Below are 14,924 nucleotides of genomic sequence, written 5' to 3' on the forward strand. Positions count from 1 at the left end.
TATTTCCTGGAGAACTTGAAGGCAGCATTATTATCACCACCCTGTCAGACAGTGACGTCACCACACAGCTATACGGACAGTTGCAAGCTTCGGGCAGAGCAATTGTTGACGTTTTGTTTTGATCGCTTTCGTCTGGATTGTTGGACATTACGCCGAAATTACCCGCTAATATAGAAGCCTGCCTACCGACTCTACCATCACGCCTCAGTGCAGGGATCCAGCAAAGATGAAATGGATGTTTAAAGACGACCATTCCCTCGGTAAAGGGGATTGGATTATTATGAAACAAGAGATGCTCTTGTCATGTCATGCGCCCTCCTTTCTGTTTTGCTCTCTATGCTATTCTGCCATATCATTCCACAGTGGTGCAGCGATGCATGCTTCTTACAGCAAATGACTGATCCATAAGGCCTAACCTTGCATGACTAGCAACAAATCCTTTCCTTTAAGTCAAATAACCGCTGTCAACACCGGCTTCACCTTTAATACAACACATTAGTCAGCTGTTTTGAGCTTAGGAAACGTGCCTTTCGTTTGCATGGAGACTGTTCTTTGCCAAATTGTATTCTATTTTATGACAATTAAGTGTCGCCTTGTATATCATACTGATAGATAATTGCTATTAGTGTACAAGTGAATTGGCCTAAAATAAATAGCCTGCTCCACACTGCATGCTACCGCTCTACTGCTTTGATTTACTGAAGAGGAGAACCTTTAAAGCAGGACAAATACAAACATGAATTCGTTTGAAAGTAGTTGTGGCAGTGTACCAGAGGTGGGAGATGTACCCAAATATTGTACTTGAGTAAAAGTAGAAGTACCAAAGTGTAGGAATAGTATTATCATCCAGATATACTTCAAGTAGCGACAGTAAAAGTAGTCGTTGTGCAGATTGGTCCATCTCAGAATAATATATATGATATGTTTTATAATGATTGATCATGAAAGTGTTCTCAAAGCTGGTAAAGGTGCAGCTAGTTTGAATGACTTTGTATACTGCAGGGTAGCTTGTGGATTTACTCCAGGTGGAACTAAAGTCTGATTTAACACTTGATTATAATTCACATCATTCATCCACATCTGTAAAGTAACTAAAGGTATTAAATACATGTAGTGGAGGAAAAGTACACCATGTACCTCTGAACTGTAGAGGAGTAGAAGTACACCATGTACCTCTGAATTGTACAAGTAGAAAGTAGCAACAAATTGAAATACACAAGTAATGTACAAGTACCTCAAAATTATACTTAAGTACGGTACTCAAGTAAATGTACTTAGTTACTTTACACCACTGCAGTGTACATAGATAGAGTTGAAGAGTGTTTGAAAAGTTGTGCATCTTTAACGTCTCCTCTTGCATGCACATTTTAAGGGGAATATTCGGTTACTAAGGGACTTCCACCAGTTCTCAGACAGCTGGGGTAGATTGTTTTGCACCTCCAGACTTTATTTTTGTCCCTCTTGTTTCAGCTCCTCTTCAGATAACTTCTCCTTTTGAAAGAGACGCTGGTCTGGTAGAGGTGTTTCTAAAAGTAAGCCTCTTATCTGGGCTAATGAAGGCCTGCACAGTGTTGGAGCATCTTATCATCCATCACCTCTCTCTGAGGCCTGTTCACTGTCTGCTGCCCCAGCTGCTGTGGTGTCATGGAGTGAAGTATACGGCATTTACTCAAGTATTGTACTTAAGTATGATTATAAGGTACTTGTACTTTACTTGAGTATTTTAATTTGTGCTGCTTTTGCTTCTACTCCACTACATTTAACAAGCCAACATTGTACTTTTTACTCGACTTCATTTATCCGACAACATTAGTTACGTAACAGATTCAGATTATTCGCTAATAACAATAATATAAACAAACTATGATAAATAATTATAAGATAAGATATTCAGCAGTAGTATACTAGGAGGCGTGTGGCGCAGTGGATAGAGCCTTGGTGTTGGGATCAGGGGGTCACAGGTTCAAACCCCACTGCAGTCAGCATGTCGTTGTGTCCCTGAGACACTTCACCCCAAAGTGCTCCTGTGGGGATTGTCCACAGTACTGAGTATGGAAGTCGCTTTGGATAAAAGCATCTAACATGTAATGTAATGTAATAGTATACACTGAAAAAACTGAAACGTGAACTTTAATTAAATGTAAATGTCAACAGATTTAATAATATCAAGTTTGAATAAATTATATTAGGTTCAACTTAATATTATTGCTTTCAACTAACCTAATACAGTTATGTGAAATCTGTTACATTTAATTGAAGTCAACGGTTCAGTTTTTTCAGTGTGTAAAATAATCAAAATGAGCTCCACCTGATGAACACATGAATGCATCAATCAACACAATCCAGTCAATTCATGATTCTGAATTGAGCTATTAGTACTTTTGGTCCTTCAAGTATATTTTGAAGCTGATACTTTGTACTTTTACTTTAGTAAGATTTTAAATGCATGACAATTACTTGTAACTGACTATTTTTACACTGTAGTAGTTCTACTTTGACTTAAGTACAATGTCGGATTACTTGCTGCACACTAAGCAGAGGTGTCCTGGAAATAGATGAATCTTTGATGATGACAGAGATCACTTTGTTAAAGTGGATTTGATTCATACCTATTCAACTATCAGTTCTAAAATGAATGAAATGATTCACACTTGGTGTAAAGTTGCATCCTGCTCAAAGCCTCCTCTCCTTTGTCTGGCCAGGCTGTGCTGGGTGTTCTCATGGAGCACTGCGTCAGTCTGTGTTTGACAGTGAGGACGAGAGGAGGCTCCCAGGAGGCCTCTCTCAGCCCTTTAATCCTGACTTCCTGTTTGTTTCCCGTCTCTCCCTCAGAGCACCGATGTGTGGAGTCAGCCAAAATATGCAACAAATATCCGGACAGAGTACCGGTGAGTAGGGAGGAGGGGGAGTTTAGGCTCAAATTCATCCACTTCATCATTTGAACAAGATATGTCAATTCAACAAGTTTGAATTTAGGATAAGATTAGATCAAGTTTACTGATCCTGCTCAGGGTGTGTCCGAGAAGTACACACATATTATATAAGTACAAATATATCCAAGTAAACTAAACTACAAACCCAATTCCGATGAAGTTGGGACGTTGTGTAAAACGTAAATAAAAACAGAATAAAATGATTTGCAAATCCTTTTTGATCTAAATTCAATTGAATACACTACAAAGACAAGATCTGTAAGGTTCAAACTGATAAGCTGTATGTATATCCATGAAGCTGGGACAGGGGCAAGTTTACCACTGTGTTACATCACTCATTTGATCAATAAGCGTTTGGGAACTGAGGACACTTTTCATTTCATTTCAAACCTTTATTTACCCAGGTGTATCCCATTGAGATCATTGATCTCTTTTTCAAGGGAGACCAGGGGGGTATACTACGAAGCAGGATTTTCGCCTAGCCGGCTAAATTCAGGGAAAACTCCGGCTTTCCGGTCCTACGAAGCTGGTTCTCTTTTTAGCGGGCTAGATCTCCATGGTAACTTATGCTGTGCGGCTAACCTGGGGGGTATACTACGAAGCAGGATTTTCGTTTAGCAAGATAACTTCTGGGATTTCCGGTACTACGAAGCTGGTTCACTTTTTAGCGGGCTAGATCTCCGTGGTGACTTATCCTGGAACCTAGTCTGTGCTCCGAAGCAGGATATGTTCCAGGATAAGAGATCAACTCAGCGAAAGCACCACGCCTGCTGACCAATCAGAGCTCAGTGTGCGGAGGAAATACAGGAAAGACGGCCGGCCAAAATCACCGACTGTGTGAACGTGAACATTAATAGAATATCACCTCCCATCTTCAGAGCAATCTGACTATTATAATATTAGCGTTAAGAAATGTTAGAAATTAAAATCAATGTTTTGATAGCATAATGTACCCTAAACATACCGTCAGTTTAAATGCTGTTTTATACTGAAAAACCAGAAGTTCTTGTGCGTCCAGTTGTTAATCTTTTATTCTGAAAATCCTTCATGACGACATCCGGGACTACCGCCCATTAGTATCATTAAAGTGGCTATTGACGCCGTTAACATGTATTACATATAAAGTTATGAAAGAGATAAGGAGGAGAAAAGGCATGTGGAAGTAAGCAATGAATGTATAATGTCGAAATCCTCTGTTTAACGTGATATCGGACACAGACGAACGAGGGGGGAAGTCTCCTACGTCACTACAGCTCACAGAGAGGAGGAGCGAACAGCGAGGAAGCGGGAAGGACGAATGCTTGTACGGTCTCTTCTGCACGGCCGGGACCTGGAGAGGAAGCTGCAGACTTTCTCTCCTACCGGACTATATCCTGTTTGTGACTTTACCGCGCCTTTTTTATTAATTAAAGTACCGATTTTGAACCTCCAGAGACTCCATTTAGTCTCCTTTTTAAGCTTCTCTTTCCTGGACGCTGAGAATAAGAACACAGTTAACAGAAAGCTTACTTAAATATCTGCCACAACATAAGTAACCGGATCAGAGTAACATTAAGTACAGTCCGTGGCATATCACTTCATAATGTATCATATATTTTCTTATCTGAGTCAGCTGAGCCGTATCTGGCCGTGCAACACTCACAGTGTCACATAGGCCTACTGTATGCAGAAGTATTATTTTAAGCAACACATTAAGTTGACGAAACACTCGAGTCAAATGTAATTAAAGTCAGATCGTGTTTTAGACGGGGCAGTGATATCATAAACCTGTTAATGTACGCATTCAAACACTTGTTCTGTTACCAGCTGTATTCACCTTGCAGGTGTTTCTGGGTGTTGTTGATATATGGCTTTGGTAGAGTTTTAACCTTCACCTGTAGATGTGGCGACAAACTCTGTTTACTGACGATGGTTGTGATGGAAAGTTCTGAAGCAATGGAGACGAAACTCAGAGAGACACGAGGAGAGCAGGAACTTTGATGGAAAACACTGATGGTTTATTTGGAGCTTCGGCCGGACATGTGCTGTGCCACGAGTTGACACTACGGATGCCAAACCAATTCTGAAGATCTCTACCCCAGACCCATTTATTTAGCTGGTTCTGAGAGAATAATCAACATGCTGCATAACAAGATACAACAGGCAAAGCACTACAACACCTCTATCAGCTGACGCCAACAGGCAGGAACAGGGAGACAAAAACCTGAGAGCACAGCAGCCCAAGGTTGCAGGCCTGTGCTCAGTGAGGTCAGTACACACTGATAAACAGGGTCAAAGTTATGGGCCTAGGAAAATATTTCCCCAACAATGGTTTTCAGTGTTCGAAGGTCACTGGCATTAAATGTTGGTTTCCCGCCTATCCGCTTACATGCAGAGATTTCTCCGGATTCTCTGAATCTTCTGATGACATCATGGACTGTAGATGATGAAATCCCTAAATTCCTTGCAATTGTACATTGAGAAACGTTCTTAAACTGTTGGACTATTTGCTCACGCAGTTGTTCTCAAAGTGGTAAACCTCGCCCCACCCTTGCTTGTGAACGACTGAGCCTTTCTTTTTTTGTGGATGATAATGTCTTTATATTATATATATATATATATAGTCTATAGGTAATACCTGTAAAACTCAATCCTGATTATTCATTTTTTAAATGTGTGTGCTCCAGGTGATCGTGGAGAAGGTGTCCGGCTCTCAGATCGTGGACATCGATAAGAGGAAGTACCTGGTGCCCTCTGACATCACAGTGGCCCAGTTCATGTGGATAATCAGGAAACGGATCCAGCTGCCTTCAGAGAAAGCCATCTTCCTCTTCGTCGACAAAACCGTCCCCCAATCCAGGTGAGAGCCCCCCCCCCACATCCTGCAGCTGGAATGAGGGCAGCATTACTTCCTATTGCTTTTCATATCTATATCATACGTGGCTTGAAGCACTAAAACAAACTTGTTCGCAACAGAGCCAAAGTGACGTTTTCTTTCTGAAGGTTTGATTATAGATTGTATACTTTTCTGTTGTGCGTTCCTAAAGGGTTATCAAAATACTTATTGCAGGAATTGATCAAACTAGATAAAGTGAGTGTGTCTCTGTAAATATACCTTAAATTGATCTGAAACCAAGATTATGGTTTACCAAGTAGTCCAAGCAAATGTGATTTGTTTTGACTTATTTAGTTATTTGATCAATATCTAAAACACTTATAATGAAGTATATTTTATATTTGTTTTTCAGCTGTAATACTGTAGCTCTTGTTTATTTGGGTTTTGACTGGTTCTTTCGTCATCATCACAATTACAGACACTAATATACAGACATCTCTAAAACATGATCAATTCTTCACTATACTTCTGAGAAAGACTGCTGACCATTACATAATTACAACAATAATAATATCTTTATTCATATAAGACCTTTAAAAACAGAGTTTACAAAATGATTAAAGCAAAGCAAAAGCAGGATACAAAAGGAATATAAAAACAGCAAACACAGAGCAATCAAAAGTGAGCCAAAATGAAGGGAAAGTCAACACACACACACATTTATTTTGACAGGCTGTCATGCTACGACTACAACTATCTCACATTCACACACATTGTTTTTTTTCTTCACATCGGCTTACGTTAAGCATTTGTTCGGGCCTGCACGTTCTCTTAATATATATCCATGGCCTACACATTAATATAATATTATTAGAGAATTATTATATCATTATATAATTTCTCCTGGCAGGGCCCAAGTCCTGGATGGTGGGCCTGGCCCCCCAGGGCCTGCCCTTGATGCCAGGCCTGTCTCAGAGGAAGTATATGTGCGTGATGTCTGCGTAGAAAAGAAGGGAGAGGTTGTGCTGTTAGATGCTTTTTCAGTGGGAGCATGTATCTAGAAAAAAAAGTTCGACCAACAATTACATTTTGAGAGACAACTCAGGTATTGTGAGTAAAAGAAGATTAGTGGTTATCAGATGCATCAAGCAGCCCTGCACGGGTCAGGTTTTACAAATCCAAACCTCAAAAATAGAACAAACCTTATACCAGTAAAATCCGGACTCCTGATGATGTGTGATTAAACCATGGACTGTATATATAAAGGATTAAACACACAGGTTACTAAATGACTTTATTTAAAGTTCATTATGTTTATCATGTTTTGAGCTGGGTTCACTGTTGAATCACAAATCCTGCTGAGATAAAGTCTCTTTTACTCTGTGGAAAGGCCAACACTAGAGCTGTACAGAATGCACCGGGAAAACAATTGGTTTGCTATTGTGGTCGTATAAATCCCATTGTTGCTTCTGTAAGATGCTTGAATGCAGCAAACTTGAAAAGCAAAACCTCTTCCGATGGGGATTGAAGCAGAATATGTTCTTAAAAATATACGGAGAACATTTTGTAAAGGATTACATCTATCCTTATGAGGTGGAAACTGGCAGACTATAGAAACATGTGGTACAACATGTTGGGTCTACACCAAGCCCCCAGGAAGTGGGGCGGGGGTTGAAGCACAACAGCTAAATGGGGATACTATAAATACCCTGTCAGTCTGTGGCGACATTGGGCACAAACATTTCTTTTTCACATTGACTCACATGGAAAAGAGAAATCTGTCAACTAGCCAAACACTTTTATATCTTTTATTTAAATCATTAGGGTCTTAAAGTTGTCAAATGTGCTACAAGCTGAACCCAGAGTGACCCCTAACCCTCATGGAATACTGTGAGCTACTGCCAATGTTTTGTTCAATAAAGATATAATAAAATAAATAAAAAATTCAAACGATATGTTACTGCCAGTGTTTCCCGTTAAAAGTGCTCTACTGTCCACATGAGGTGCGTTTTGGGAAATGTTGCAGGAAACCGAATGTAGTGTCTCCAAGGTTAGTTAGATAATACATATTTTTGTAAGTTATTAAGGCGACAGCTGAGCAACCACAGTGAGCTTTAATATAAAGAGACACAGCAAGGAGTGGACACTGTGTCTCAGCACCTTGATTCATAGTAGTAAACTACTCACTGTTACACAATAACCATGTGTCGCCAAAATAAAGAAAAAGGAAATTATTCATATTTTATGGATTACAACTTTAACCCCTTTATACGTTTCTAAAAGTGGCATCATGTTTTTTTAGTCTTACATCATTTACCTGACAAGTTAACAGAATCACACATTTGGCAGCCTGCTTTGATGGGGATGCCATTCACTTCACATATTCTCCTTTTTAGTTTCATGCTTCCTGAAACGAGAGGCCATGCTGTGACCGCTGAGCTGAGGGTCCTCATATTCTGATAAACTGCTTCATATCAGTGGCCTGTCTGGACATTGTGTAGTCGTAGGATACATCTGGGTTAAAGATTGTTCAGTGCAGATAAAATCCCCATGAATGAGTCAACAGAGGAATAGATGAATAGGAGCCGAAAATAAATACTACAGGCATCACTTCCTCATCCTGCTAATAATGGAAATTGTTACAAGTTAGACACATCTATTGTTGTTTGTTTGGCTCATCTAACTCTCCTGTCATTTCAGATCCCGCCTTCCTCCAGGCCCTTGTAATCAGCTCACTTTAGGTGGTGCAAGCATAAACAATCTAAGTAAATAAGTTGCAATAGTATTTAAAAAATAGAAACGTATAAGGATAATAAAAAACAAGTATTTTTAAGAAACAATTTAGCATTAAAATAAGAACATAAAGACAAGTATTTACACCAAATTTGTTGTTTAAATATACAAAGAACCTTTAAAGCTAAAAACCAAAAACACTTCACCATACTATTTATAAAGTATATGTGGCGACAAAAAACACCTTTTAGTAGGAAAGCTGATTGTAGTGTTTAAATACACAGGGAAATACCTTTTCAGTTATACTAATGTGTGTGCATTTTTAGAAATGCATGTCAGCAAAATAAAAATATTGGCAAAAATCCAATAATAATATCGTGACAATTTATACTATTAATAATGTCCACATATAAACTGTTATGGATATTTCTGATGGATATATATAAGCGTACATACATGGTTGGTTGTTTCTAAATCATTTTAAGCATTTAGTGTATTTTGTATTTCTGGTACATATTTGCTGACATAGACATTTAGCGAACAACATGCTAGCAAACAACAGCAGGGACTTTCCCTCCACTGAGATTGGCTGTTAATGTCACTCTTAGCTGATTTACTGGTTGTTCTCTAATGCATACACAGGATGAAGACAGGAGTTACATTTGTATTATTTAAATATTTTTGAATGTATGTTGCTCTTATACTGTAGACTGAACAAGCCTCATTGGAAGCCTCACGTTGGATGGATTAGGCCTCTTTTACTACATGTTTTGCCCTCAAATGTTTTTGCTTTGCTTTTGGAGTATGTGTGGTCCTTAGACATGCTAATCTAACCGTTGAGCTTTCTGCTGTGTGTTGCAGTCTGACTATGAGCCAGCTGTACGACAAGGAGAAGGACGAGGACGGCTTCCTGTACGTGGCCTACAGCGGGGAGAACACCTTCGGTTACAAAGCCTTTTATACAACACAGGGTTAATGCAACACTGAATACCAGTTACTTTCTCTCACACACACACACACACACACACACACACACACACACACACACACACACACACACACACACACACACACACACACACACACACACACACACACACTTTAGGGCCCTCCATATATACTGATGCATAATAATAAGCTTTTTCATGTGATACACAAGTAACACACCTACACATAGGTATTTATGGTCAATTTTGATACTAGAAAAGATACATTTTATGGTGAAAATTAACCTACGCCAATATGCTACAACAAACAAACAAGTAACACACTTGTATTTTTGGAAGGCTCAGATAATCGTCAGTGTCAAGAAATGGTTGGCCTTTAGCCATGATTACTGTTTCAAGATTAGTTGTGGAGAAAATATCTGTAACACTGCCGTTAAAAATAAATAATGCACACTGTAGGCACATCAAATATCATTAACTTTCCAAGTACATGCCAATGTTCACTCATTACACAATTTGGTAAGGTCCGGCTTTGCTTTCACAGATATTTGTGTTCAGCTGAAGTGAGTAAGAAACTCTATAATCATGTGACTAGAATCATTAACCACGTTATGGATGTATTTGTATGGCTTATTGTATGGTGTATGAAAACTGAAGTATTTAACTAATGCCACAGCACTACGATGAACTATAAGACCAACTATAAGCAGCTGATTTAGCTGGTGAATGATAATGGATACCTGCTAGCAGAGAGGCAGCCTGTTTAAAGTGTGTGTCCCTGAGGGTCAGGGACCAGCAGTTACAAAGTGCTTCCAAGCCTGGCTCTTATGTATTTTAACGCATTATGTCAGATGTTGGTTAGACCCAAACGGGATGCATACTCATGATGCCAACAGCAAGCCATGATCCTCAGTGACCCGCTGAAGAAATCAACACTTTACTTGAAGAATTATGTTTTTTAGTGTTCTCATCACAGGGCAACTACTGTATGTGAAATGTATAACTAAAACTCAAGCGGAACCTGTAACCTCTTGGCACTTTACCTGTTCTCCGCCTACCCCCATTGTCTAGCTTTACCTAAGTAAGAGATTTCTACACTCCCCTCACATTTAAATTTGTCAAACACAATTCTTACTCATAGTAATAATAATAGTTGCAGTATTCGGGTGTTAGCTTCTAGTTTTCTTCGACCAGTGGCATTGATTTAGATACAACCAAGAGATAACAGTCTTTTAAAGAAAAACTGCAAATACACTGAGAGTCCCACATAGGTACACATTCACATCAGAACATGCACATTATCCATTTGTATATGTTTATAGTTCAAATACACAGGGCTCTCAGTGGAAATAATAGTTAATAAAATGTGCAGAGGGCTTTCCAACCTGTTATTAATAAACCCTGTGTTCATGGTTAATATATTCTGCAGTGTTATTCACGTTTCAAATGCTTCAAGTAAAGTGTTGCTCATGTGTTTAGCTTTGTGAGTGTCAGAGCGTCTCTCTTCTTCTCTCAGATAACGATATCTGCAGTTTTTGGTGCTGAATCAGAGTCAAAGTCATCAGGCTGTTTACCATCCTTTACTTGACCCATAAAAGTATTCATGAATGTGCACCATAAGCTGATTCAGGCTTTAAACACAGTATGTAGATGTGTAATATATTGCTATAATATTCAGTATTTTTATTTCTTCAATGTTGTAGGTTTGTTAAATCTAACTAAGACATTTTAAATATTTGACCATGGTAAGGTAGTTGGAAGACCTGACCAATACAAATAAATAAATGATACGAATCGTAATGTGTTTGAAAAATGAATATATATTTTATTTCATGAACAATGTGATATCCTGTGCAGTGTTATAGAACAATGTTTTACAAGCTTGTCCCTTTAACTGTGAAGACAAAACACAAAACAAGTCCAGTGAAGTTTATTTGTGTAGGCCAATTTCACAAATCTGCTTCACAATCCGCACAAGATACAACACCTTCCTTCAGAGCAGATGTGTAGATTTGTCAGACGTGACAAAAGCTGAAATCAAAGGAACACACCAGAAAACAAGTTACTTGTTTGAATACTCACTTCAAGATGAGTCATCGAAAATATATAAAATATATATATTTTAGGATGTAAATAGAGGGATTTCTAATATAAAAATATTAGTGTCTTACGTTAGGTAGTGATATACATGCAAACTTTTGTTATTCTCTATATATTACAGGTGATCTGACTGCTAGCTCATGATTTCAGTGAGTTATTTTTAAAACTGTATGACAGCTGAACTTCATCACAGAGCTGCTTGTGAGGCGTTAGGATTTGGAAAGCTTCTCCCTTGAGCCTCAAAAGACATAATACAGTAAAAACGATAGTTACGTCTGTAACTACGGTTCTATGAGTCCCGGATGACCGCCAGAGTGTCCTGTCACTCAGAATTCTTCAAAGTGGAGTGAGAACGTCCACTGTCCAGAAGGGACTGCAGGAACTCTAGAATGGTGGCCACAGAGCAATGCTCCGGATTCTCGGCCTTACCCGAACACCAGTGGGAGAAGAACTTCCATTTGCACTCGTACTGTGCTCGAGTGGATGGTGCTCTGGCATTCAGGATAGTTTCCCTGACAGATACCGTGAAAACGCTCAACAGCAGGTTGGGCCCCGCAGAGGCCAAGCCCAAAGCTGAAGGCGGTGAGGGTCGGGATTCCAGATCTGACCCCTGAGCTGTGACAGAAAAGGTCCTTCCTGTCGGGGAGACGCCATTGGTGGGCTGCAGCAGAGACTGCGCAGCAGTGGGAACCAAACTATCCCCGGCCAGCGGGAGGTGACCAGAAGGAGCCTGTGCCCCTGAGTAAGGACCCTCTGAAGCGTCTGTAGTATCAGAGGCAGTGGCGGGAAGGCATACAGGAGACTGTCAGGCCAGTCGTGCGCCAGAGCGTCCTGGCCCATCGGGCTGGTCACCTCTGCCCAGGAAAACCAGAGGGGGCAGTGCCTCGACTCTTCCGAGGCAAAGAGGTCCACCTCGGCCCTGCCGAAAAGGCTCCAAATTGTCTCCACCACCTCTGGATGAAGCCTCCACTCCCCTGGTGGAGGCTTGTGCCAAGAGAGGAAATCTGCGACCTGATTCTGGTCTCCTGGTAGAAAGACTGCCCGCAGACTGGCCAGGCGGGGGAACGCCCAAGACAAGAGGCTCTGTGAAACCCGGAGCAGCTGTGTGGACCTGGTGCCCCCCTGGTGGTTGATTTGGGCCACAGCGGACATGCTGTTCAAACGAACGAGCACATGCTTGCCCGCCAGTTGAGGTAAAAAGTGCATGAGTGCAAGCTGCACAGCCCGAAGCTCTAGCACGTTGATATGGCGTACACCTTCCTGGGCAGACCACTGACCCTGAGCAGTCCTGCCCTGCCACACCGCACCCCACCCTGAGAGACATGCATCCACAGTGACAGTCTCCCGGCGGGATGGGATGGCGCCCACGGGCACGCCCATCAGAAGATAGGCCCTGTCCCCCCAGCGGGACAGAGAGTGGAGGCACCGCTGAGACACCCTGACTTCCCTGTGCCTGTGCCACTTGGCGTCCAAATGAAGGCTGTTCAGCCACATCTGCATGGGGCGCAGCGACAGCAGGCCTAACCCCTAGATTCCACCGGGTCCGTCTGCGTCGCGTTACGGCTGCGCCGCGGCGTTCGCAGAGATCGCGGCCACTCTAGTCAATGGGTGCTATTCCACCAGACGCGCCGCGCTATGGCTCAGAAGTGTCCTAGAAGCGTCTCGGCGCTGGGCTCCGCTCAAAATAGGATTCAAGTCTATTTTGCGACGCGAGGCGTTGCAGAGGCGCCGGGCAGGAAGTGGACCGGTCAGAGCATCCGGCCCATTCCCAAAATAAACAAATTTTGCAGACCCTATCCCTCCGTAGTCTTTCAAGTAGGAGAAATGCCAGCGTTCTCCTCCGGTTTACAGGCACTGTGTAAATTATAGGCTATATATAGAATAATTATGATGATAAATGCATTTTTTGAGGCAGCCGTCAGTCTGCCCAAGAGCCGGAGGAACTGAATGTAAGGCACCCTCTTGCCCAGCCTGAAGATTGGAAGAAGGTGGGAAATGTCGTCCGCACGACGCAGACAAGCCAGTCGTCTAGATACGGCAGGACCTTCACGCCCTGCGCCTGCGGGGTGGGAGAGCTGCCGCCACAACCCTGGTGAACACCCTTGGAGATAAGGAGAGACCAAAGTGAAGCACCCGGAACTGATAGTGTCGGCCCTGAAAGGCAAACCTCAAGAACTTCCGGTGGTGGGATGCAATTGGGACGTGGAAATAGGCGTCCCTCAAATCCACGGTTGCGAACCACTCCCCCTGTGCGACAACACGAAGGGTGTCTGCCAGATGCAGCGTAGCTGGGAGTGGGTGCGAGAACACAGCCTTCCCCAGCTACCTGCTGAACGGAAAGAGTAGAGCAATGCTCCTACTCGCCGAACACAGAGAGGGATGTAACTACACCCACGTTACCGGCAGAGGGAGCGGGAGCGAGAGCACTCCCTTCACCTAGCTGGATTAAATAAAGAAGTTTAACAGGACAGCTTAGCCGGGCAACTGCTGCTATAATCAAGCAACACGTCCACCAGGAGCGGGGGCGAGAACACTGCCTTCACTGGTTGAGTTAATAACGAAAACACAAAGCTAAGACCAGAAAACTGTCTTCTAAAGAAAAAACAGCATGGGTAACTCCGGTGGTTATCCCAGCGTCAGCCAAGTGGCTGCACAGGCAGGGCACAGTTAGGCTGAGCCACGCTACTGCTAACTAGCTAAACAAGAAAACGCAGCTAAAGCCAGAAACTCAAAATGCTAATGATAGCTTGGCACAACAAGGGCAACTCCTGGGAGATGGACAAATAATAGCATATCCAGTGCTAAAGTAGGGACGAAATAGAACTGTTATTACAAGTAAGACATGAAAACTGATCTGATGTGTAAATCTATGGCTGGCCCTTCAGTTCAGACAAATAAGAACGTAAAAAAAGGAAGTTGAACCCGGAACATTTTCCACTTGAGGACAGGTACGTCCAGCTGTGTTTTTGAGAACATGAGAGCCAGCCAGCTGCAGTCACACTGTCTCACACTGTGAAGACTGAAGCTTCATCCGAGGACACGGAGCCGGGTCCCCCCCCCCCCCCCCCTCTCTGAGCAGTGAGACAGCAGAGCGTCCTGCTGCTGCATGCAGTGACATCAGAGAAGAGTCCAATAGGCAATTAGAGTGTCTCAGGAGAAGGCCTTCAGTGGAACAGCAGGAGGCCCCTGTCAGTGCGAGGCCACAGAGGGAAGGCCTGGCTGAGGAGCTGCTGCCAGGCCTGCTGGTAACTCTGAGCCGCCTGCTTGTAGTCCCAGTAGGTGAGCAGCTCTGCCCCCCTGGAGAGAGAGAGAGAGAGAGAGAGAGAGAGAGAGAGAGAGAGAGAGGAGAGAGAGAGAGAGAGAGAGAGAGAGAAGAGAGAGATGAGAGAGAGAAGA

At 42.2% G+C, this 14,924-nt stretch overlaps 2 protein-coding genes across 2 annotated transcripts in view; one reads left to right on the plus strand and one right to left on the minus strand.

Moving 5' to 3' along the window:
* The first annotated feature begins 37 nt into the window (after positions 1-37).
* On the plus strand, positions 38-11,228 carry gabarapl2 (GABA(A) receptor-associated protein like 2). The gene is made up of 4 exons (XM_034227071.1): positions 38-260; positions 2,833-2,888; positions 5,600-5,772; positions 9,343-11,228. Exons 1-4 carry the CDS (start codon positions 227-229, stop codon positions 9,455-9,457), a joined length of 378 nt encoding a protein of 125 aa, XP_034082962.1. The 5' UTR covers positions 38-226; the 3' UTR covers positions 9,458-11,228.
* Positions 11,229-14,924, minus strand: part of adat1 (adenosine deaminase tRNA specific 1) — a gene marked incomplete in the record, with an annotated part of 18,131 nt that continues 14,435 nt past the window's right edge. Inside the window, 1 exon segment of the mRNA XM_034227070.1 lies at positions 11,229-14,825. Within this exon segment, the coding sequence (XP_034082961.1) occupies positions 14,693-14,825 (133 nt within the window).

This window comes from Gymnodraco acuticeps, unplaced genomic scaffold (genome assembly GCF_902827175.1).
Source record: "Gymnodraco acuticeps unplaced genomic scaffold, fGymAcu1.1, whole genome shotgun sequence".
Classification (NCBI taxonomy): Eukaryota; Metazoa; Chordata; class Actinopteri; order Perciformes; family Bathydraconidae; genus Gymnodraco; species Gymnodraco acuticeps.

Bases quoted from the DNA above. Each gene is read 5' to 3' on its own strand.
- gabarapl2 (XM_034227071.1), top strand. From the start codon at position 227: ATGAAATGGATGTTTAAAGACGACCATTCCCTCG. The intron at 261-2,832 runs GTAAAGGGGATT...TCTCTCCCTCAG, and splicing joins TAAAGACGACCATTCCCTCG to AGCACCGATGTGTGGAGTCA. The intron at 5,773-9,342 runs GTGAGAGCCCCC...TGTGTGTTGCAG, and splicing joins AAAACCGTCCCCCAATCCAG to TCTGACTATGAGCCAGCTGT.